Raw genomic sequence first — 19,376 nt, forward strand, 5'->3', positions numbered from 1 at the left:
ACGAACTCAACTTCCTTTGAGAACAAGGACATTGACGACTTTGAATTCGAACCGTTTCGTGCAAGACCACGTACTCGACTGAGAGATGGCCAAACGAGAAAGGACCACGACCACGGACAATGAACGAAACTACGACAACGACAACGACAACGACAGCGACGACGACGACGACAACGATGATGACGACGACAGCGACGACGACGGCAGCGACAGCGACGATGACTGAATGTGAACTTGCGGCCAAGTAAAATGAAATGGCACGTGGTGCTCCCTATTCGAATATATATATAAACTTATATATTTTTACACAAACATATATGCAAATACATATAGTGCTGCATTCAAAACGACGACTGTTAACAGCTGACGATGCGCTGTTCGGTTACTGTTAGGCCGGAATGTAAAGGAATGTAAACAACCGTTACTTTTCGGGTTTCGGCCCTAGCCACGTGGTTCTATTTATTTAGGGGTGGGGCAGATGGTTAAAATTACTGTTTTTATTTGCAATAATCGTTCAATCAAAAATATGAAAATTATTAAACATTTTTTTTAAACTTTAAAAACATATTTTATTTACCCGTGACGTAGGATGCCGTTTGAACTCCGTCATCATCTGATTGTGAACAGTTTCCCCTCCATAAAAGCTTATACACGTGCATGTGCATGGAGATGCATTGTTTTTTACGAATTTCTTCTTTCGACTAAACAGTAAACACTTTTACTAGAAATATCTGATTACTCGACTCGAGTATGAAAAAACTAAAATATTCATTCATTTCTATTAATAAATTTATCATTTATAAATACATTCCTATGTATGCAAAATATAAAAAGGACTTCCAAAAGAAATTTGTTTTTGCAAAGGGGCATCAAAGACTTTTAAAATAGAAAATTTTATAAAAAATTACAAAAGAGTCTTATAAAAAACTTTGAAAATATATAATTATATTACTTATAACTTTCGAAAAAACTAAGTTAATACAAGCTATTTCGGTTTTTGACAAAGAAGAAAATATATAAAGTGTCTTTGAAAATGTTAGTCTTTATAATAAACTGCGATAAATAAATTAAATTAATAAATTAAATAAATTTAATGTAAATTGTTGAAGAAATATATTTGGCGATGCTTTTTACTGGTTAATGTAACTTCGAAAAATTTTTTAAATCCGTCGTTACTAATTTGACGGCGAATTAATAAAGGAGAAGTCCTGGTAAAGCGAAGTCTATCAGTTTCATTTCGAAAAGCGGGGTCTGTTATTGCAATATTTTATGGCACTTGGGACCTGTCCCAAAGAACTAACTTTATGGCTGCCAAATTCTTATATTTATAGCATAATTTATGGCAGCTTGTCCCAAAAAAGTATAAGTTCGCAAAATGCATCGATGTCTATCGATATGCCGGAACTACCTGTAGCGGAAGCTCTATGACTATTACGGATTCTATTTATCCCAGAGATTATTGCAACACTATTTACGTCTGAAAAATTTAAGTCTTGTTTTTATGTGCTTTACTTTTTTTATTTTACCACACTTCACAGTGGCGCGACGAAGAAATTTTCAACACTGTGTCTTAAACGGATTGGCGCGCAAAAAGTATTTATGTTTGCAACGCATTATTTACATAATAATTAAAAGATTTTGCACGTGTGTTTTATATTTGTTTTGTAAAATCCTCAATGCAGTTTTTTCTGGTTTCTACTTTTTTGTCTCCGGTAAATATTAAATTTTTCGCCAAGTGGCCGCCAACAATTTTGAGCCAATTTTACAACACTTCTCAAAAAAAACGACACGGTCACACTGGTTAAGCGTTGTATATTTTTGTTGTTTTTTTGTTTGCTGATTTATAATTTAAAATTAAAATTGAATTTTCCGTCAAACAACATAAATAAGCGCCCTAAAAGATTACAGGTAGGATCTCTTGGCCAATTAAATATAAATTGTAATGAACATAGACATTTTATGGGCAAGATAATTAATAAAAAATGCATCCTTAAAGACAGCTGCAGCTTCTTTGGGGTGGAAGGACAAAACCAGAGCATTGAATACTAATAAGACGCTATTTTTTTACTTAGTAAACAAAGACGGTGGAAAAATGTCACAGCCACAGGGCAGGATTTACAATGATACGACCCAAAGGAACAATAAGTTGTGGCCCCTGATATCGGAATTATGTTCAGACCTTCATGAATCTAAGCCATCACCGATCCATCGTAAGTCACGCAGATGTTAACTAAGTACATGAAACTAATGTTTATCGTATGTTTACCCGAGTGCAGATCAACTGGTCAATAACGCCATGGAATATATTACACAATGTCCTAGCGCCTTGTCCAAGGCCATGCCATTTACGGAATTAGTAGCCCTTAAGCGCATTGCGGATCTTTTAAATGCCCGGGTAATGGGCAACGATTCGCCTCGTCCTGGCGAATTATTTGAGGGGCTATATGGAACACTGACCACATTGGCGGTGGTTCCATCAATGCGCGTAACGCTGCTGAATTTCTTTCTCTGCGTGCTGATGATCGATTGCCGAAAAAAGGAAGAAGCGGCATTGACATTGCAATTGTCTCCGACTTCAACAGCCACAAACGAAGATGATCTAACAGTTGCTCTGACCAGGTTCAAAACGGATAATAACAATGGTTATACGAATGGATATCCGAATGAAATTTATCGCTATGAGCCAACACAAACGGATAGCGTGGATGAATATACAGAGGAATTGCATCTTGCCAACTATCCTGAGAATTTGGGGAAACAAAAGAATCTCGATGCTATGCATGATGTGATTCAGAATGCCATCTATTCGTTCACAGGCGTTGAGGGTAAATATTTGAAGCGTGATATTGTTAGTGGTCGGTTCAAATTAGATCCATTGAACCAGGATCGACTAACATCGATTGAATGCGGGATGCTGGTGCGTCTTTCCGAATTGGGTTACTATCATGATCGTGTTGTCAAATTCTCAACACTTTCGACTGGTTTCAATGCCATGGGTTGTATGGGTCAAGCTTTCATTGCACTGCTTAAGGAGGAATTAACTCAATTTCATGGTCAGGTGGCACAGTTGCACGATCAATTGCATAATGTTAGGCGAAAGCAAATGATTGCTTATATGAACCATCAGGTGCAGGACTATCGCCAACAGCAGGGTGAACTGACGCTAATGAAACTGCTAACATGGCAAATGGAGCCATTGCATCGCATGCAGTGGTTGACCAAAATTGCCGATGCTTGCCAAATGAAAAAGGGTGGCGAATTGGCATCAGTTGTATACGAATATCTCGATAATGGCAATCCAATGGTTAATCGCTTAGCCCACGAACTTCTCACAGCCATTTGTGGGCCATTAGTGCGCATGATCTCCAAGTGGATGCTGGAAGGTGGCATTTGTGATCCATGTGGTGAGTTCTTTGTAGAGTCACTGGATGAAGTTGGTGCCGATCGGCTGTGGCATGATAAATTTCGGTTGCGTTTGCATATGCTACCTAAATTCATACCAATCGAGTTAGCCCAAAAGATATTAAAGACAGGCAAAGGTATTAATTTTCTGCGTGAAGTATGCGAAATGGACGAAATGGTCAAAGGGCGAGATAAATTGAAGAAGATCATCGATAACCAGGGTAAGTAAATAAATTATACATTTTATTTCCTACATATACATATATATATAATTTGACTTCATGTCTTCTTCAGTTTCGGACATATTTTCGTGTGTACAGGATTCTAGTTGGCATGCGGCCATTGAAACATCCTATCAGCAAACTTCAAAACATGTTTTGGATATAATGCTGGGTCCGCATAAACTGCTCGATCATCTTCATGGCATGCGACGCTATTTGTTATTGGGTCAGGGTGATTTTGTTAATATCTTGATCGAGAATATGAAGTAAGTAACTCAAGAGTGAATTTCAGATGTCAAATCAATCATATCCATTTGTTTGCTTGGTCAATTTCCAGAGAGGAGCTGGAGCGTTTGGGCACTGAGATCTATGCTCATGATTTATCAGCCATGTTGGATGCGGCCCTACGTTGCACAAATGCCCAATACGATGACCCGGAGATACTCAATCATCTAGATATCGTTGTTCAGACCCCATATCCTGGCGATTACGGCTGGGATATTATTTCATTACAGTATACGGTGGAGGGGCCATTGGCCACAATGCTGGAACCAACAATGCCCACATATAAGGCCCTATTCAAGCCTTTGTGGCGTATGAAGCATATGGAATTCTTGTTATCTATGAAAATTTGGAAGGAACAAATGGCCAATGCAAAGGTAAGTGCTATCCCCCTGATAAATGTAATTGGACTGTCTCAATAGCTCGTCGATGATAAAGTGCAACGGCATTAATTTTCAAAATTCGATTACCAAATTGTCAAGTCACGCTATAATTGTCCCTTTTGGGCCAACAAATGCATTCCGTTACGGATAAGATTAGAGGCATTGAAACCGTAATCTAATCCAGTTTGAATGAAACTACGATTACTGGCTATTTCCGATGATAAGCCAAAGTACATAACTCCAAAAGGTTAATTTTTTTTTTTAATATTTGGTGTTCTTTTTTTTCTCTTTGTACTTGTTCTTTAAAATTTTACAATAACGAAAAACAAACAAAATTAAACACTGAACAGTAAAAAAAAAAATATGACATTACATACATACATGTAATTATAGTCGATGAACAAAACTATACAAAAATTTGATGTACCCTTTGGATGATTAGGGTAATCATATTATAAAAAACAAAAAAAAAACACTTTGAAATGGAGAGCCTGCGTGTGTATGCTTGAGTGTGTGGAGTGACGCATATATGGTTGTGTGTGTGTGTGTGTATGGAATGTGTCCCAAATGTCTCATCTACAATTTGGCATCGGTCTTCAGCAATGGAGCCAACTTCTGGGTTAGCATTATGTTACCGGCAATCTTCAGTTTGCCCTTCATGAATGCTGCCTGAGGGTTCAGTTTGCCCAATGCGATGTCGACCATATCCTCATCGGCCACAGTCAGAGTGGTGTCAACTTTGACGCCCTGAGCAGGTCCTTCATAGGCCTTGGCGCTCTTGCAGTCCAAAGCTGTAAGAGAACAAAAATTAAATTCATAAATATTTTGTTTTACTTTGCCTTTTTAATCGGTGCCGAAGTACAATTTTAACTGCACTTTGAACTTGGGTCCCATCTCGCTCGCCGATCAAAGCATATGTGTTTCTGTGTGTGTATGTTTGTGTGTGTATGTGTGTGTATATGCGGTAAATAACTCCCCCATTCATCGATAGTTTATGTACTTACTCCACTCCTTGGCCACTTTGCCACCCTTGGTGATTTTGTAGAGGAAAACTCCATTTACTGCCTTAGCTTTAGCCTCATTTTCTTTTAGGCCATCAATGATTTTTTGGAAAACGGCATCGGACTGTAGGGCCATGTTTGTATTGCTTAGTTTTCTTCTTCACCTATTATGACAAAAACACCAAATAAAAAAAATATAAAAAGTCAGTTCTTTTTATTCTTTTTTTTCCTGATTTTACGTTGTTAACACAATTGTTTATGTACACACACCTGGGATGGAAAATACGAAGTAATGAGCCAGCAACGTGCAATCAGTTGATTTTTATTGTCGTTAAAACAAAAAAATTTCTGCTTCTTTCCACTTATCTACATATATATTCGCTTGCGAGAGAGCACTGGCTCTCTCGCTCTCTCTCTTCTACCCCACACACCCATGAAGTCATTGAGTTTAACAGTGGTTCACATTTGATAAATATATAATATAAGCATATTTCTCTTTTTAACGACTGAATTGTTTTAATCAATATGTTAATGAAATGTTTAAATTAAGGAAAAGAAATTAGAATTATCAAATGTTTACGAAGTCAGCATACGACATTTTTGACTACCTAGTTAATTATTATATTAATATATTCATCTTCATTTTGACCAACTTTCATGACACTGTGCAGGCGTACTATGGAGTTTGTATTTTAACATTAACATTTTGCTGCTGTTAGTGTACCACTTAACAGTTATCAGCTGTTGGCTGTTACACTGTTGCCACACACATTCACATACAAACATACATACCAGCAAACATGCCAGCATAAAGTGTGTGTGTGCATGGGCCCTCCTAAATAGTGCCAAAGTACGCAACGGATTTGGAAATAGAACCCGAATCCATAAAATAAAACTGAGATAAGCATGAAGTGGTTAGATTATATACATATGTACATAGTTTAATAGTTCTCTCTACTTGTGCATATGAATTTTTGGCTAACAAATTTTAACATGCCTTGTCTCTTACACCCACTCTTCGGCACTCTTAGCAGTTAGGTTCGAATTTCTCTGGATCAAGGCCATTCTTTTTCATTTCCACAGCTAATTGGAAGAGATAATCGTAGCACTCGGACCTGCAGGACAAGAATCAGTTATATTACTTTGTACATATATTCCCTCTTTCTCAATGCCATAACTCACATGGCTTTTGCCTTCTCCCAGGTTTGTCCCCAGACATAGACACCGTGACGTCGAACTAAGATGGCACTACAGCCGGGATATTCCATCATTGCCGCATACATACTGTCAGCCAAATCACGCTCAAATGGTGTGTTCTCAATAATGGGTACCACCAGTTTCTCATCGTAACGCAAATACCTTTTGTCGGCTTCATCATATACACCTTTTATCATTTCCAAATGGGTGCATTGGAATGTTTTTCCTGGCCACAATAGAGTGGCCATTACGGCATGCTGGGAGTGTGTATGTATGACAGCACCGGCCTTTCGATGCCTATAAGCCAGCATAAAGAGCGGTGTGCATTGGCTTTTCGTTAATCCTTTAATCTCGGGCGGTAATTGCAAATCCTTTCCACTTATATCCTGCACAAACAGATCCTCCGGCTGCATACGCTCCTTTTGCACTCCCGATGGCGCTATATAGATCTCATTACTTGAAACGGGATCAATTTACTGTTACCAAGAACACAATATGCAATCGCAGTCTTATAAAACTCACTTCAACTTAATGCTCATTCCTCCTCCTGTGCCGGTTACCCAGCCCATATGATAAAATTGCCTGCATAGTGAGGGAATCAAATGGCGCGGATGTTCATCTGGCAAATCCTTAAATATAGATAACGACATTATTCAACTTCTGCCTTAGTTTTTCAAATGTGATCTGAAGAAAGATTACAAAAATGGGAGATAAAGTGGCACAGACAGACAGACAGACAGATAATGAAAAGAATAACGAATGTAAACAATGATTATCAACAATTCTCGATATTAGTATCGATAGTCACTTTTGACTTGTTTGACTATCGACTGAAGAAAATACAAAGTAACCGTTACAACAACCCATTTTATGTTTTACAAATTTTTTTCTTCTGCTTTTTATAGGCCCTTCGCTCGATGCATGATGAAATTGGCAAGGCATGTTATCGCCTCCACTTGTTTACATCAGAGACAATGCATTTTGTGCATCAAATTCAGTATTATGTACTCTTTGAGGTGATCGAATGCAATTGGGTGGAATTGCAGAAACGAATGCAGCAGGCCACTGCTCTTGATGACATACTGGAGGCGCACGAGAAATTCCTAAGTACAATTACAGTAGGCTGTTTTGTAAATACAATGACCGATATGGAGCGACATCTGGACACCGTGTATGATAACATAATTTGCCTAGATTCCTGGCAATCCTCATTCTATCGCGAATGCTTTAAGGAATTGGAGGCACGCGAGAAGGTGCGCAAACGCGTTGCTGAGTCCGAGCTAACCGGCGGCTACGGTTTGACCAGCGAACAAAAAATAGAACGGGATCACGAGCTTAAAATGTTTGAACAACGCGTGATTAGTGCATGCCGAAATCTAGATGAAATAGCCACTGCATATGAGAAGGCAGTAAGCGGATTTTTGTTAGCATTGAATTCAGACAATGATCCCAATTTACAATTGTTTGGTACTCGGTTGGATTTTAATGAATATTACAAGAAGCGGGACACAAGCCTTAGTAAACCTTTAACGTTCGAGCACCAGAGGATGAGCAATTTGTTTTCTATCAATAGTAAAAGTTTTATTGGAGCTCGTTCTACAATTAATCCTCAAATTTCCCTAGCTTTACTTAACAGCAATAATAGCCCCAATATCATCAAGAAAGAATAAGCAATCTCATTAGCAATTTTGTCCCAGTGCCAACCAATACTAATAATTATTGTCATCAAAAATATGGTTAAACCTCAAATTAGTGTGAGATTAGAACTCTGTACTTTCCATTTTTTGTTTTTTTTTTTTTTACCTAAAAAAACTAAAATTTGTACTCACTAGTTACCAGGTGATCCTCCAACGAAAGTGAATTTGTATTTTAAATCTGAACAAGTTTGTTTTTTCGTAGAATAATTGTCAATTATGTTTTATTGGAATCAGTGCCCTGTTAAATAGATCCTTTAATTGTTCGAACATAAAGAAAAAACCAAATTAAAACTGAAATCTTCAAAAGTATTGTGAATATTGCCCATTTTAAAAACGCCTTAAATCTTTGAAATAAATGCAAAATGGGTAAAAAATTAAACAATTAAATGTAGTTTTTATTTTGCTTAAATTATAACGGCCACTGGTCCTAGTGAGCCATCTATCGATAGTAACTTACCATGATACATTATCAACTATCGATGGTGGGCCAAGTAGCGGCCACTGCAATGGACATCTTCGAGAGTTTTTGCCGCACTTGCGGCAATGAATGCCTAGATCCCATTAATATATTTGATGATGTCAAGAATAAGTCAGCGGCGTGTCAGAATGGCAAAGTGTCCATAATCGAAATGCTCGAAACCTGCACACCCAACTCAGTGCCCAAACTGAACAAGGATGACGATTATCCCAAGCAAGTATGCCGTTTATGTCTAAAGAAGCTGGAAATGGTCTATGAGTTCCAGACAAATTGGCTAAATGCTCACAGTGAGTTCAATGTGGCACTGAAATTTGAACAACGACGCAAACGCTGTCATAAGGAGGCCCAAGCTAAGTCAGAGGAGCAGGCACAGGAAGATAAACTACCCGAATTGGAATTTGATGCTATTGTAGTGGACATAAAATCGGATAACGCAAGCAATGAGCCATTACCAAAACCAGTTAGTAAATTAGAAAAATCAGTGCTGCGTAAGTGGATAAGTTGCCCTTAAAGAAGTATCCAATTAATTGTATACTTTTAATCCTTTTTAGCTGCTATCACCATTCCTGTTCCATCCGTGAAACATCAACAGGAATCGCCCCACAAATGCCACGACTGCGACGAGAAATTTTACACAGCAAAAGCCTGCGAGTTTCATCATAAATTCGTACATCCGGATTGCATACCTTGAATGAGTTTATTTTGTTGTGGATTTAATTGATTTACTTAGCTATTAAAAAAAACTTCAAGCATTTTTTGCTCAATTTAATCGTCCTCGTCGTTACGTATCTTTTGGACACGTGGGTCATCATGACGGTACACAACATAGCCCAGCTTATATTTGCGATTGTCACCGTCTTTGGCATAGTAGTTGGCCAAACCGATTCCTGCCATCACAAGGCCAGCCAGGGCCAAAGCAGATCCGCCGACAATATCGGGAATCTCATTCCAGGCACGCTTCAGCAGCGATGTGGTACCACGGGCGGCTGGTGCTGACATAATCTGCAGAGATGATCATTTTTAGTTGCTTTCGAATGTCGAAATCCCGAAATCCTTACCAAAAATATGTTTAAAGCGTTCCTCAATTACACAACAAGAGTCGAAACAAATCAGCTGTTTCCAAAGTAGCGATAACACTATAAATCGAGTGAGTAAACTCAAAATCTGCTCACCCCTAGTAGTGTTGCCCCTTCGATTAGTATTCGTGTGTGTGTGTGTGTCGATAGCACAGCAAAAAGTTTTTATGATTTATCGGGAAAAATTTGTGGTGTGTCTGGTTGACGCAAATCGCCCGGCATCGGTATTGACATCCGGCATCTAGTCCCAACAATAATATCAGGAATCATGACTTCAGCACGAGATCTTATAAAGATTGATATAGTAAGTAGAGCGGCTGCGCCTCTTAACAGGCCTAAACACATCTAATCTAATTCGTAGGAATGGGGCATGGAGCGCTTGGTGCGGGCCCAACAGATCGTTGAGGTACGGCCCTTTGATATCGAATCATGGTCAGTGATGCTGCGTGAGGCCCAAACCCGGCCAATTAACGAGGTGCGCAGCCTTTACGAGTCCCTGGTGAATGTCTTTCCCACTACGGCCCGCTATTGGAAACTATACATTGAGATGGAGATGCGCAGCCGTTTCTATGAACGTGTCGAGAAGCTCTTTCAGCGGTGTCTGGTCAAGATTCTGAACATTGATCTTTGGAAATTGTATTTGACATATGTTAAAGAGACCAAATCTGGTCTAAGCACCCACAAGTAAGTGAACGCAACTTAATAATATTGTTCTTCTACCCGCATACTTAACTAAAATCGCTTATTTAGAGAGAGAATGGCCCAAGCATATGATTTTGCTCTGGAGAAAATTGGCATGGATTTGCATTCATTTAGCATTTGGCAGGATTATATATATTTTCTGCGTGGTGTGGAGGCTGTTGGCAATTATGCTGAAAATCAAAAGATCACAGCAGTGCGTCGTGTTTATCAAAAGGCGGTAGTTACACCCATTGTTGGCATTGAACAACTTTGGAAGGACTACATAGCATTTGAGCATAATATCAATCCCATTATATCCGAGAAAATGAGTCTTGAGCGTTCCAAGTAAGTTGAATCAAATAGCTTAAGCCCGAAAACGAATTTGTTTTTAAACTTGTTTTCTTGTGTATTCATAGAGATTATATGAATGCCCGCCGTGTGGCCAAAGAGCTAGAGCATCATACCAAGGGTCTTAATCGCAATCTCCCCGCTGTGCCACCCACATTGACCAAAGAGGAGGTCAAACAGGTGGAACTATGGAAACGCTTCATCACCTACGAGAAATCAAATCCATTGCGAACCGAGGATACAGCTTTAGTTACACGTCGCGTTATGTTTGCTACAGAGCAGTGCTTATTGGTGTTAACTCATCATCCGGCCGTGTGGCATCAGGCCTCACAATTCCTAGACTCCAGTGCACGCGTTCTTACCGAGAAAGGCGTGCGTAGCGTTGAACCAGCTAATACCCCCAATAATGAGATTTGTAGTCAAGCAAATAGAGAGAAATATTCAACACTTAAAACTAATCTCGTATCTTGTTAATGCTGCTGTGCTGTGTGAAGTGTCGCCCCCTGGGTAAAATGGCACGCCTGCATCCGTATCGTATCATCCGTAGGCTTGCCACGTTGCCTTTGTATTTTTGGGCCACACGCGTTTTACTCTTGTTTTACTTGTCTTCAAACCACATTCATATATTAACTCACTGAGCCTAAAAACTAATTCAATTAATTTTTTTCCATTTCCCCCCCCATTTTATTGCCGTCATCTTAAAAAATAGGATGTGCAAGCTGCCAAAATCTTTGCTGACGAATGCGCCAACATTCTAGAGAGATCCATCAATGGTGTACTTAATCGTAATGCCCTGCTCTATTTCGCCTATGCCGACTTTGAGGAGGGTCGTCTTAAATACGAGAAGGTCCACAGCATGTATAACAAGCTATTGCAATTGCCGGACATTGATCCCACACTGGTAAGTTAACCCGTTTATGAGATTACCCTATTCTAACAGATTAATTTGATTTGCTTTTAAAGGTCTATGTGCAGTATATGAAGTTTGCTCGCCGTGCCGAAGGTATTAAGTCGGCACGCAGCATCTTTAAGAAGGCTCGTGAAGATGTACGCACACGCTATCACATATTTGTGGCCGCCGCTCTTATGGAATACTATTGCTCAAAGGATAAAGAGATTGCATTTCGTATTTTCGAGTTGGGTCTAAAGCGTTTTGGCGGCAGTCCGGAATACGTTATGTGCTATATTAACTATCTGTCTCATCTGAATGAGGATAATAACACGCGTGTCCTGTTCGAACGAGTACTCAGCTCTGGTGGCCTATCGCCACACAAGAGTGTAGAGGTATGGAATCGTTTCCTTGAATTCGAGTCTAATATTGGTGATTTGTCCAGCATTCTCAAGGTGGAGCGGCGACGCAGCGCCGTCTTTGAAAATGTAAGTGCACTTTCTTATGCATTAAATATGTGCCACTCCTCTCACTCCATCCTCTTTGACAATGTGTAGCTAAAAGAATATGAGGGCAAAGAAACGGCACAGTTGGTGGATCGCTACAAGTTTCTAGATTTATATCCCTGTACTAGCAGTGAACTAAAGTCCATAGGTTATGCGGAGGTAAGTTAATTTTGTGTTGCCCACACATAGAGTAATCTAATGTTATCTCTCTTTTAACTACAGAATGTGGGCATCATTCTCAACAAAGTGGGTGGAGGCGCTGTTGCTGCAACTGGGGCAGCTAATGCAGCCCAGAATAATGGTGAGGCCGAACCAGATAGCGAAGCGGCACCACAATTGCCGCGTCCCGATTTCTCGCAAATGATACCATATAAGCCCCGACCTTGCGCCCATCCCGGTGCTCATCCACTGGCCGGCGGTGTATTTCCTCAGCCGCCGGCTTTGGCCGCTCTCTGTTCCGCCTTGCCGCCACCGAATTCATTTCGCGGTCCCTTTGTCAGTGTGGAGCTGCTATTCGACATCTTTATGCGTCTCAATTTACCTGATTGTAAGTTTGTTTCTTTATAACTTTTGTCAAACACGATGATGATGATGACTTTTTCGAAATTCTTTTTTTAGCTGCACCCCAACCAAATGGTGACAACGAGCTATCGCCCAAGATCTTTGATCTGGCGAAATCTGTGCATTGGATTGTCGATACTAGCACATATACGGGTGTCCAGCATAGTGTGACAGCCGTACCGCCACGTCGTCGCCGCCTTTTGCCCGGTGGCGATGAAAGCGATGACGAACTGCAGACTACAGCACCGCCGGCCCGTGATATTTATCGATTGCGGCAATTGAAGCGTTTTGCCAAATCCAATTAATTTAATTTTGGCTAGCCTTCCATTAGATTTTATTAAAAAAAAAAAAGAAAGAGAAATGATCAAAGAATTTCCTTATACACACATACATATACATATATTTTTTTTATACAAAATTTTATATTATTTTGTAGAGTATATGTTAGTAGAATAGCCTCAATAAATGTGTGAGGCCTAATTTGGCCTAAACTATAATACATATTTCAAACACTAAGACATAACAAGCAGCACATAAAGAAAAATTAAATCTATTTTAACAAGAATCGGAACCAATTCTTGTTCAGTCAGTCCGATAGTTTCAATTTCTATTTGTTTTAAATAACTTTTGTCTAGTAAAAGGTAGTCCTTTGACAATTGTTTGACATCCTACTTTTTGGTGTCTCATCCGACTACTACTCCTCTATAATCTCATTGGGTACACAGCGTCGTCGATGCTTGTAGAGACCTGCATATTGGGCAAATCGGCGACTGCAAGTGGAACAGCTGTAACGCTTCTCTCCGCGATGCAAATTGAGATGGGCATAGTAGGCGCTGCCCACAACAAATGCACGCGAACAATACGGACAGACCTTGTCCCTGATATTTAGATGGGCTCGTATGTGTCTGTCCCTCTCGTGGGCTGTGTAGAACGCTTTCTCGCAACGATTGCATGGAAAGTCGCGCTGATTGCGATGTCGTTTCACGTGCTGATTGAGTTTGCTGGCATTAACAAAGCCCCGGGCACAATGCTCACACACATAGGGCAGCTCCTTGGTGTGACTGCGCTGATGAACACGCAGGGCCGTGGAATTGAAGAACTTTTTGGGACAATCGCCACAGACATGGGTACGCTGGCCGAGATGTCGCCGCAGATGGGCCAAAAGGCTGTTGCGTAATGAGAATTTCATGCCACAAATGTGGCAAATATGTTCCAGATTATTGGCCACATTATTGCTGTTAGTTTGACCATCAGCACGTCGTCGACGTTTAATGGATGGTGTTTGGCCGCCGATAGCGTCAACTTCATCAAGCTCCTTCTCGTGCTCGATTTCATGGACATTGCGCTCGTGTCTTAAATAGTCCGAGCGACGATTAAAGCTAGCCGGACAGCGCATACAAATGAATGGAGATACATGCAACTCCAGGAATCGAAGGGAATCATAGTAATCGTAGCTTGGGGTCCAGGGCTCTGATCGCTTGGCGGCCGTCAGACGAGCCACTTTGCATTGCCTGTAATGACAACGAAACTCAATGAGACGACCCTTCAGGCGCTCCACAGTCATCTGTAGATTACATTCTTCCTGCAGACGTGTGCACAAGGATTCTAAATGTCGCTGACGCTGTTTGCGCTTGGTATAGTCTGGGTGATCAGTGCACCACAATTGAGTATAACTTTGATAGATGGCGATGATCTTGAGATTGCTATTACGCTGGTGCAGCGATTTGTGGAGCTCACAGCTAATGGGCAGAACGTCATCCAAAAAGCGGAAGGCTTCATAGAAGCACCAACGGCCGTGGTCATCCTCAATCTTGGACGACTGCTGTAACTGCTTCAAACGCTGCCGTTCCTTGCGATAATACTTAGTGTAGTCGGTAATCTTGCGATGCAGCATTTGCCAGTTGAATGGCTCACCGGAAGGAGCAGCAGATTGACAATTCAATTGCTTGGAAATGCTCAGCCAGGCAACGCGACGCTGTGGTCGCGAATGAAAGTCCAAATGATTGGGATCCCAGAGGCAGGCGTGCCCTTGAAATAATTTGATCAGTTGCATGGTCTGCTGCAAGCTTAGCCGAGCACGTGAACGGCTTAAACCCGCACAAGTCTCCTGTGAGCTGTCCGTCTCAAGCGAATGCTCAACATTAGCAACGATATCGGGAGTGTCCTTTAGAAGATCCTCCTGATGGTTTTTCTCTTCTCCTGACTTGAGAATCTCTTCATCGTTCTCCTCAACTTGTTGTTTTACTGGCTCCGTTTGAGACTCATCTTTAACATTATCAATCTGCTGTTGGGGTAACTCATTCACTTGCATCTGAGCCTGGCAACTGCTCTGCACATGCACCTGATGGCCAACCAAATTCTCAAATATCTTGCCACACACGGCACAAACAAAGGGATCAATGTGCTTATTGAGAAACTCCATTTCCGCATAATGCTCAAAACTGGACACAAACTCCGACTGTTTGCCCTCGACAACGCTGTGCAAATAACGAATCTTCTCCAGCCTATAGCGTTTGCGCAATGACTGCAGTCTTCTCTGTATGGCCAACGACGAGAGATTTGTACCCGAAAGACGAAGAGCCAACTGCAGACCACTGTGTGCCTCGTTCCGCCGTCGTAGAGTCTCCTCGCAGCGTAAACGCTTATGGGCATTGTGCCACAGGATGGGGTAGTGCTCATATAATTCCAACAATTTGCGATTCTCTATGGCCAATTGCTGTTGCCGCTTAACCAATGCCTGTTGCTGTCCCAAGAAGCTTAGCTGATCATAGTGAACGAATTTGGCGGCCTCGTCTATCTCACCATCGGCCTCCAGGCGTTCGCGTTGTTTAAGGAATCGTTGACAAAGCGTTGAGACCCGTATCCTTACATCGGTTACACTAAACTCCCGCCCACAATGGATACTCCAAGCATGGGTAATATGACGCCACGATTCTCGGCACAATTCCGTATTATGAAACTCCTCGTGACTCTGATTCCAGAGGCGTGGCTCCGATCGGTATAAATCAATTAGCTGCGTGACATGAGAAGTGGTCAACCGTTGGCCATCAGGCACGGGCAGAGCATTCTGTACACGAGTGAGAGAGAGAGATCAATTGGACGCATTAGTCTATGACAAAGAATCTACCTACCTCCAAGGCATTGGCATAGGCCACTTGATTATTGATTGCTTTAGACTCGTGATTGGTCGTGGTTATGATCGCTTCCAAGGCATTTAATTGTTGTACCAATTGCTGTTTCAGTTCATTATCCTCACCGTTTGTCTGTTCTGCCAAGACTTCTTGCATCAGTTCATCCTCAGCTCCCGCTGCAGTGTTTGTAGTGTTTGGAGCCAGTGGTTGTTCCATTTGATCCGGAGTCTGCCAATCTGAATGCCATACCTCCATATGATCGGCAAATTCATCCAGTGTACAGAGTGGCCTCTCCTCGCACAGGGCACACTCGATGGCATACAATTCGCCAGCACAGTTCCATGTGTAGACAGTGCCACATTGCTGACGCATTGATGGGCTGATGCTTTTCACTTTTTAAGCTGACCAAAAAATGCCAGATTTGCCAATTTGTTGTCGTAGTTGTTTGTTGCTATTTTCTTTTCCGTTGCCAAAATAGAAACGCAAAGGGAGACAAAATCCCAATTGACTTCCGTTTGCGACTGCGCAGCGTCTTGTTTGTGACGTTGTAACAAATGACATGGTCGACGACGCATTCGGGCCAACAAACCCGTCTTGGCCATTGGACACACACACACGTATACACACACAAAAACTCGAGCTCTTCAACCCATTCTTTGATTTTTTGTCGTTGACTTTGCTCAGCAACAGGTAAGTTGTAAGAGCGAGTGAGCAAGAGAGAGACAGAGACAGGCAAGAGCTAATCTCAAAGAGGGTAGACAACAACAATAGCAAATCTCAATGACAACATTCCAAGTCGCTCTCACGCGCTAGTTTGAGAGTAAGAGTGAGAGAAATAAAAGACCATTGTTGTGTATGGGGGCGGGGGTATTGTAAGGTTTTTAAAAAAATTGTTTTGTAATCGGAGCAAATCTCTACGTACATACATACATACAAAAACCATAGCCCACTGTGGAAGAAAAATATTATAATTACAGGATTTCATTGTGATAAAAGTTTTTTTTTCCGTTTTTCTTTTGCTTTCTCATTGCCTTCTGTGCGATAAAAATGATCTCTGCCATATATTTAGGAATCTTATATTAAACGAACACAATATTCAAATTTGATTCTTGGTGCGCCATTTGCGATAACTTATCGATGACTAACAAGATATCGATTACTTATGTTAAGTAACAAAAATGTTATTGAAGTAACCAGTATTTTGTTCAAACTGGGTTCGAGTTGCACTCACTTAACGCTTCGAACAAGTTCGAGTTGTACTCAAGCAAACACAACAACACATTAAAAAACACACAAAAAAAAAACACACACAAAAAATAAATAAACTACTTTTTTGGTCACCCGCTGGGACTGGGACACGGACACTGGGACTCTGTGATGCACAATGGGCTTTCCGCGCATTCTCAGCAAAAACAACAAAATTTACACAAAGCTGGGCGAGTTCTGCCTCTCTGGCGACAGCTTCTGGATCGTCTGCCACACTTGCCAGGAGGAATTGCAGACGCAAGATCAATTCTGGAAGCACATACAAGATGAGCACAATTTTCTGCATGGCGTTGCCAAGGTTTGTCAACCACAACAACAACAACAACAACACCAACACCACCAAATAGTACCTCCCACTGCCAACGCAACCCCTGTCGCTTCCCCCTCCCCCACCAACCCCAATCATGACCAAGACCAAGCATTGACATTTTTGGCGCCCAAACGTGAATTGTGTGGATCTCTTGAACCATTTCAGGAACATAGTCGCACATCGAGCTACTGTCTGACCGATGTAGAGGCAGCGGCGGCGGCAACGACACCTGGAGCCACAGCCTCATCCCAAGGTGCGGGCAGTGTGACAGCTGTAACAGTTCCCCTTGCCCTCTACCACTGCTCGGCTAAGTATAGTGATGATGAGCAGCGAGAAGTTGAACTTCATGAGGCGCACCAGCAGCAGCAACAACAACAACAGCAACAACTGCATCAACAACAACAACAACAGCAGCGTGATGCCGCCAAAGAGTTGGCAGAGCTTCATGCAAATGCAGTGGCCGCTGCTGCTGCTGTTGCCGCCGCCAGCGACGGCAGTGCCAGAAGTAGTAGTGGCATTGACATTAAAGTGGAGCCCGCCACTTTGGCCCTGCCGCCAGATATGCAAGCGGCAGCGGCTGCAGCAGCAGCAGCCAATGCCACAATCTATCACTTGCCACAGTTAGTGCCAGCGCCGGCGCCGCCACCTACAGCAAGTTTTGTAAGTGCCAGTGGCGGCAGTACCTCCACCACAGTTAGCACAACGCCGCCAAGTCATCAGCCAATAATGCAACAGCAACAACACCAACAGCAGCAGCAACAACAACAACAAACCAGCACCACTCTGGCAATGTCTGTGAACCAATCGACAGCGATAGCAGCTGCCGCTCTATTAACCGGTCCAGATTTGCCCAAGGACTCGAATAGCACAACGGCTAGTGCTGGCAGTGCCGTCTCCTCTGACGATGGCGAGCGCTGGTATATATGTGACTATGAATCTTGCGGATTAAAGTTCAAATACAAGTCGCGGATGGAACTGCATCGTGTGGTGCACAGCAAAGAGCGGCGATTTAACTGTGATCTCTGTAGTGCATCCTTCAAGCAGTCGTGCAATCTATCAACGCATCGTAAAAAGAAACATGCCATGAGGGGCATTAAAAGTGAATTGCTGCCTCAGCGATTCTAAGTGCTCGATTCGGAAACAATTTTGCAGTGCAAGTTTAGTTTAGTAGTCAACCCAATTCCCATCCTCAAGTATCCCCAAATCCCCATTTCCCATTACAGAATATATGTGTATATATGTATGTATGTATTGGGGGACCCAGCATTGACTAAGAAATCCGTAAGGACAGGCGAACGATCTTGTCTTTACTGTCTCAAATTGTGCAAAATTTTCTTGTTTAAGGCCATTTAAAAAGTCAACCTGTCTACACTTTTTTAACTAGTCAGTGTAGGCCTATTTTATATATATATAAAATATCAAAGAAACCACAAATAGTCGGAAACCAACAACAATAAAACAAAAATGTATAAGAAAAAAGTTGAAAAGAAAAAAGTAAAATCAAAAAAAAAAAAAAAAACAAACAGTTTAGTTTTAGGACATGTAAATGAAATAGTTTTTAAGCAAGGTTACGTTAACCTATTTTTCAGTTTTGTGTGCGAATTAACAATTTATTACAGATCTAGATGTACTATATATATACATATATACACACTTTTATATAGTGGCTAAGACTTGGCAGAAAGTTACAGGTTAATTTTAAGCAAAAATCCGAAAGAAACAGCAACAAAAAATACATTAAAATACAAACAAAAAAAATAAACAAATAAGTAAACAGAATGGTATATATACATATATAAATATATTCAGCGAAATATTATATAATAGCATAGCAGAAAGTAATTATGATAGTAAAAAACCGTTTTCAGAACCGTTAGTCAGTTGTTAGTAATTCTATGTTCTCGATTAAATATACATACAAACAAAGAATACACACACCCACACACA

At 41.2% G+C, this 19,376-nt stretch overlaps 8 protein-coding genes across 9 annotated transcripts; 4 read left to right on the forward strand and 4 right to left on the reverse strand.

The window, feature by feature from the left end:
- Positions 1-1,821: 1,821 nt before the first annotated feature.
- LOC6649101 (gamma-tubulin complex component 3) lies at positions 1,822-8,565 on the forward strand. Its single transcript, XM_047011301.1, has 6 exons — positions 1,822-1,908; positions 2,073-2,210; positions 2,277-3,623; positions 3,697-3,889; positions 3,961-4,282; positions 7,392-8,565. The coding sequence occupies exons 2-6, from the start codon at positions 2,093-2,095 to the stop codon at positions 8,154-8,156; spliced, it is 2,745 nt and encodes a 914-aa protein (XP_046867257.1). The 5' UTR covers positions 1,822-1,908; positions 2,073-2,092; the 3' UTR covers positions 8,157-8,565.
- On the reverse strand, positions 4,653-5,623 carry LOC6649102 (peroxisomal multifunctional enzyme type 2). The gene is made up of 3 exons (XM_023179077.2): positions 5,560-5,623; positions 5,293-5,453; positions 4,653-5,079 (listed from the first exon to the last, which is right to left on the reverse strand). The coding sequence occupies exons 2-3, from the start codon at positions 5,423-5,425 to the stop codon at positions 4,865-4,867; spliced, it is 348 nt and encodes a 115-aa protein (XP_023034845.1). The 5' UTR covers positions 5,426-5,453; positions 5,560-5,623; the 3' UTR covers positions 4,653-4,864.
- On the reverse strand, positions 6,205-7,240 carry LOC6649120 (probable methylthioribulose-1-phosphate dehydratase). The gene is made up of 3 exons (XM_002071240.4): positions 7,009-7,240; positions 6,472-6,942; positions 6,205-6,404 (listed from the first exon to the last, which is right to left on the reverse strand). The coding sequence occupies exons 1-3, from the start codon at positions 7,134-7,136 to the stop codon at positions 6,317-6,319; spliced, it is 687 nt and encodes a 228-aa protein (XP_002071276.1). The 5' UTR covers positions 7,137-7,240; the 3' UTR covers positions 6,205-6,316.
- An 85-nt stretch (positions 8,566-8,650) lies between the features above and the next one.
- LOC6649121 lies at positions 8,651-9,430 on the forward strand. Of its 2 annotated transcripts, none has more exons than XM_023179137.2 (2): positions 8,651-9,121; positions 9,213-9,311. In XM_023179137.2, the coding sequence occupies exons 1-2, from the start codon at positions 8,663-8,665 to the stop codon at positions 9,240-9,242; spliced, it is 489 nt and encodes a 162-aa protein (XP_023034905.2). In that variant the 5' UTR covers positions 8,651-8,662; the 3' UTR covers positions 9,243-9,311. The 2 variants fall into 2 exon arrangements, with proteins under 2 accessions (XP_023034905.2, XP_002071277.3); XM_002071241.4 differs by having other exon boundaries at positions 8,652-9,149; positions 9,213-9,430.
- Positions 9,314-9,870, reverse strand: LOC6649122. The gene is made up of 2 exons (XM_002071242.4): positions 9,720-9,870; positions 9,314-9,663 (listed from the first exon to the last, which is right to left on the reverse strand). Exon 2 carries the CDS (start codon positions 9,658-9,660, stop codon positions 9,427-9,429), a length of 234 nt encoding a protein of 77 aa, XP_002071278.1. The 5' UTR covers positions 9,661-9,663; positions 9,720-9,870; the 3' UTR covers positions 9,314-9,426.
- A 13-nt stretch (positions 9,871-9,883) lies between these two features.
- LOC6649123 (protein suppressor of forked) lies at positions 9,884-13,225 on the forward strand. The gene is made up of 9 exons (XM_002071243.4): positions 9,884-10,041; positions 10,099-10,421; positions 10,488-10,763; positions 10,835-11,138; positions 11,476-11,667; positions 11,730-12,143; positions 12,213-12,320; positions 12,384-12,708; positions 12,780-13,225. Exons 1-9 carry the CDS (start codon positions 10,006-10,008, stop codon positions 13,025-13,027), a joined length of 2,226 nt encoding a protein of 741 aa, XP_002071279.1. The 5' UTR covers positions 9,884-10,005; the 3' UTR covers positions 13,028-13,225.
- A 12-nt stretch (positions 13,226-13,237) lies between these two features.
- Positions 13,238-16,678, reverse strand: LOC6649124. Its single transcript, XM_002071244.3, has 2 exons — positions 15,854-16,678; positions 13,238-15,789 (listed from the first exon to the last, which is right to left on the reverse strand). Exons 1-2 carry the CDS (start codon positions 16,223-16,225, stop codon positions 13,417-13,419), a joined length of 2,745 nt encoding a protein of 914 aa, XP_002071280.1. The 5' UTR covers positions 16,226-16,678; the 3' UTR covers positions 13,238-13,416.
- A 444-nt stretch (positions 16,679-17,122) lies between these two features.
- LOC26529145 (AT-rich binding protein) lies at positions 17,123-18,772 on the forward strand. The gene is made up of 2 exons (XM_023179260.2): positions 17,123-17,417; positions 17,595-18,772. Exons 1-2 carry the CDS (start codon positions 17,238-17,240, stop codon positions 18,552-18,554), a joined length of 1,140 nt encoding a protein of 379 aa, XP_023035028.1. The 5' UTR covers positions 17,123-17,237; the 3' UTR covers positions 18,555-18,772.
- The last annotated feature ends 604 nt before the right edge of the window (positions 18,773-19,376 follow it).

This window comes from Drosophila willistoni (genome assembly GCF_018902025.1).
Source record: "Drosophila willistoni isolate 14030-0811.24 chromosome XL unlocalized genomic scaffold, UCI_dwil_1.1 Seg141, whole genome shotgun sequence".
NCBI classification, from domain to species: Eukaryota; Metazoa; Arthropoda; class Insecta; order Diptera; family Drosophilidae; genus Drosophila; species Drosophila willistoni.

What these genes read in the sequence shown, in the direction of transcription:
- LOC6649124 (XM_002071244.3), bottom strand. Translation starts at nt 16,225, where the DNA reads ATGCGTCAGCAATGTGGCACTGTCTACACATGGAACTGTGCTGGCGAA. An exon ending in CCTATGCCAATGCCTTGGAG is followed by an intron (nt 15,790 to 15,853) that starts GTAGGTAGATTC and finishes ACTCGTGTACAG; the next exon opens with AATGCTCTGCCCGTGCCTGA.
- LOC6649123 (XM_002071243.4), top strand. Translation starts at nt 10,006, where the DNA reads ATGACTTCAGCACGAGATCTTATAAAGATTGATATA. An exon ending in GCGTTCTTACCGAGAAAGGC is followed by an intron (nt 11,139 to 11,475) that starts GTGCGTAGCGTT and finishes CTTAAAAAATAG; the next exon opens with GATGTGCAAGCTGCCAAAAT. An exon ending in GCGTCTCAATTTACCTGATT is followed by an intron (nt 12,709 to 12,779) that starts GTAAGTTTGTTT and finishes TTCTTTTTTTAG; the next exon opens with CTGCACCCCAACCAAATGGT.
- LOC6649121 (XM_002071241.4), top strand. Translation starts at nt 8,663, where the DNA reads ATGGTGGGCCAAGTAGCGGCCACTGCAATGGACATCTTCGAGAGTTTT. An exon ending in ATTAGAAAAATCAGTGCTGC is followed by an intron (nt 9,150 to 9,212) that starts GTAAGTGGATAA and finishes AATCCTTTTTAG; the next exon opens with CTGCTATCACCATTCCTGTT.
- LOC6649120 (XM_002071240.4), bottom strand. Translation starts at nt 7,136, where the DNA reads ATGTCGTTATCTATATTTAAGGATTTGCCAGATGAACATCCGCGCCAT. An exon ending in GGAATGAGCATTAAGTTGAA is followed by an intron (nt 6,943 to 7,008) that starts GTGAGTTTTATA and finishes TCCCGTTTCAAG; the next exon opens with TAATGAGATCTATATAGCGC. An exon ending in TGGGAGAAGGCAAAAGCCAT is followed by an intron (nt 6,405 to 6,471) that starts GTGAGTTATGGC and finishes CTTGTCCTGCAG; the next exon opens with GTCCGAGTGCTACGATTATC.
- LOC26529145 (XM_023179260.2), top strand. Translation starts at nt 17,238, where the DNA reads ATGGGCTTTCCGCGCATTCTCAGCAAAAACAACAAAATTTACACAAAG. An exon ending in TTCTGCATGGCGTTGCCAAG is followed by an intron (nt 17,418 to 17,594) that starts GTTTGTCAACCA and finishes GAACCATTTCAG; the next exon opens with GAACATAGTCGCACATCGAG.
- LOC6649101 (XM_047011301.1), top strand. Translation starts at nt 2,093, where the DNA reads ATGTCACAGCCACAGGGCAGGATTTACAATGATACGACCCAAAGGAAC. An exon ending in GAAGATCATCGATAACCAGG is followed by an intron (nt 3,624 to 3,696) that starts GTAAGTAAATAA and finishes TGTCTTCTTCAG; the next exon opens with TTTCGGACATATTTTCGTGT. An exon ending in AACAAATGGCCAATGCAAAG is followed by an intron (nt 4,283 to 7,391) that starts GTAAGTGCTATC and finishes TGCTTTTTATAG; the next exon opens with GCCCTTCGCTCGATGCATGA.
- LOC6649122 (XM_002071242.4), bottom strand. Translation starts at nt 9,660, where the DNA reads ATGTCAGCACCAGCCGCCCGTGGTACCACATCGCTGCTGAAGCGTGCC.
- LOC6649102 (XM_023179077.2), bottom strand. Translation starts at nt 5,425, where the DNA reads ATGGCCCTACAGTCCGATGCCGTTTTCCAAAAAATCATTGATGGCCTA. An exon ending in CAAAGTGGCCAAGGAGTGGA is followed by an intron (nt 5,080 to 5,292) that starts GTAAGTACATAA and finishes GTTCTCTTACAG; the next exon opens with CTTTGGACTGCAAGAGCGCC.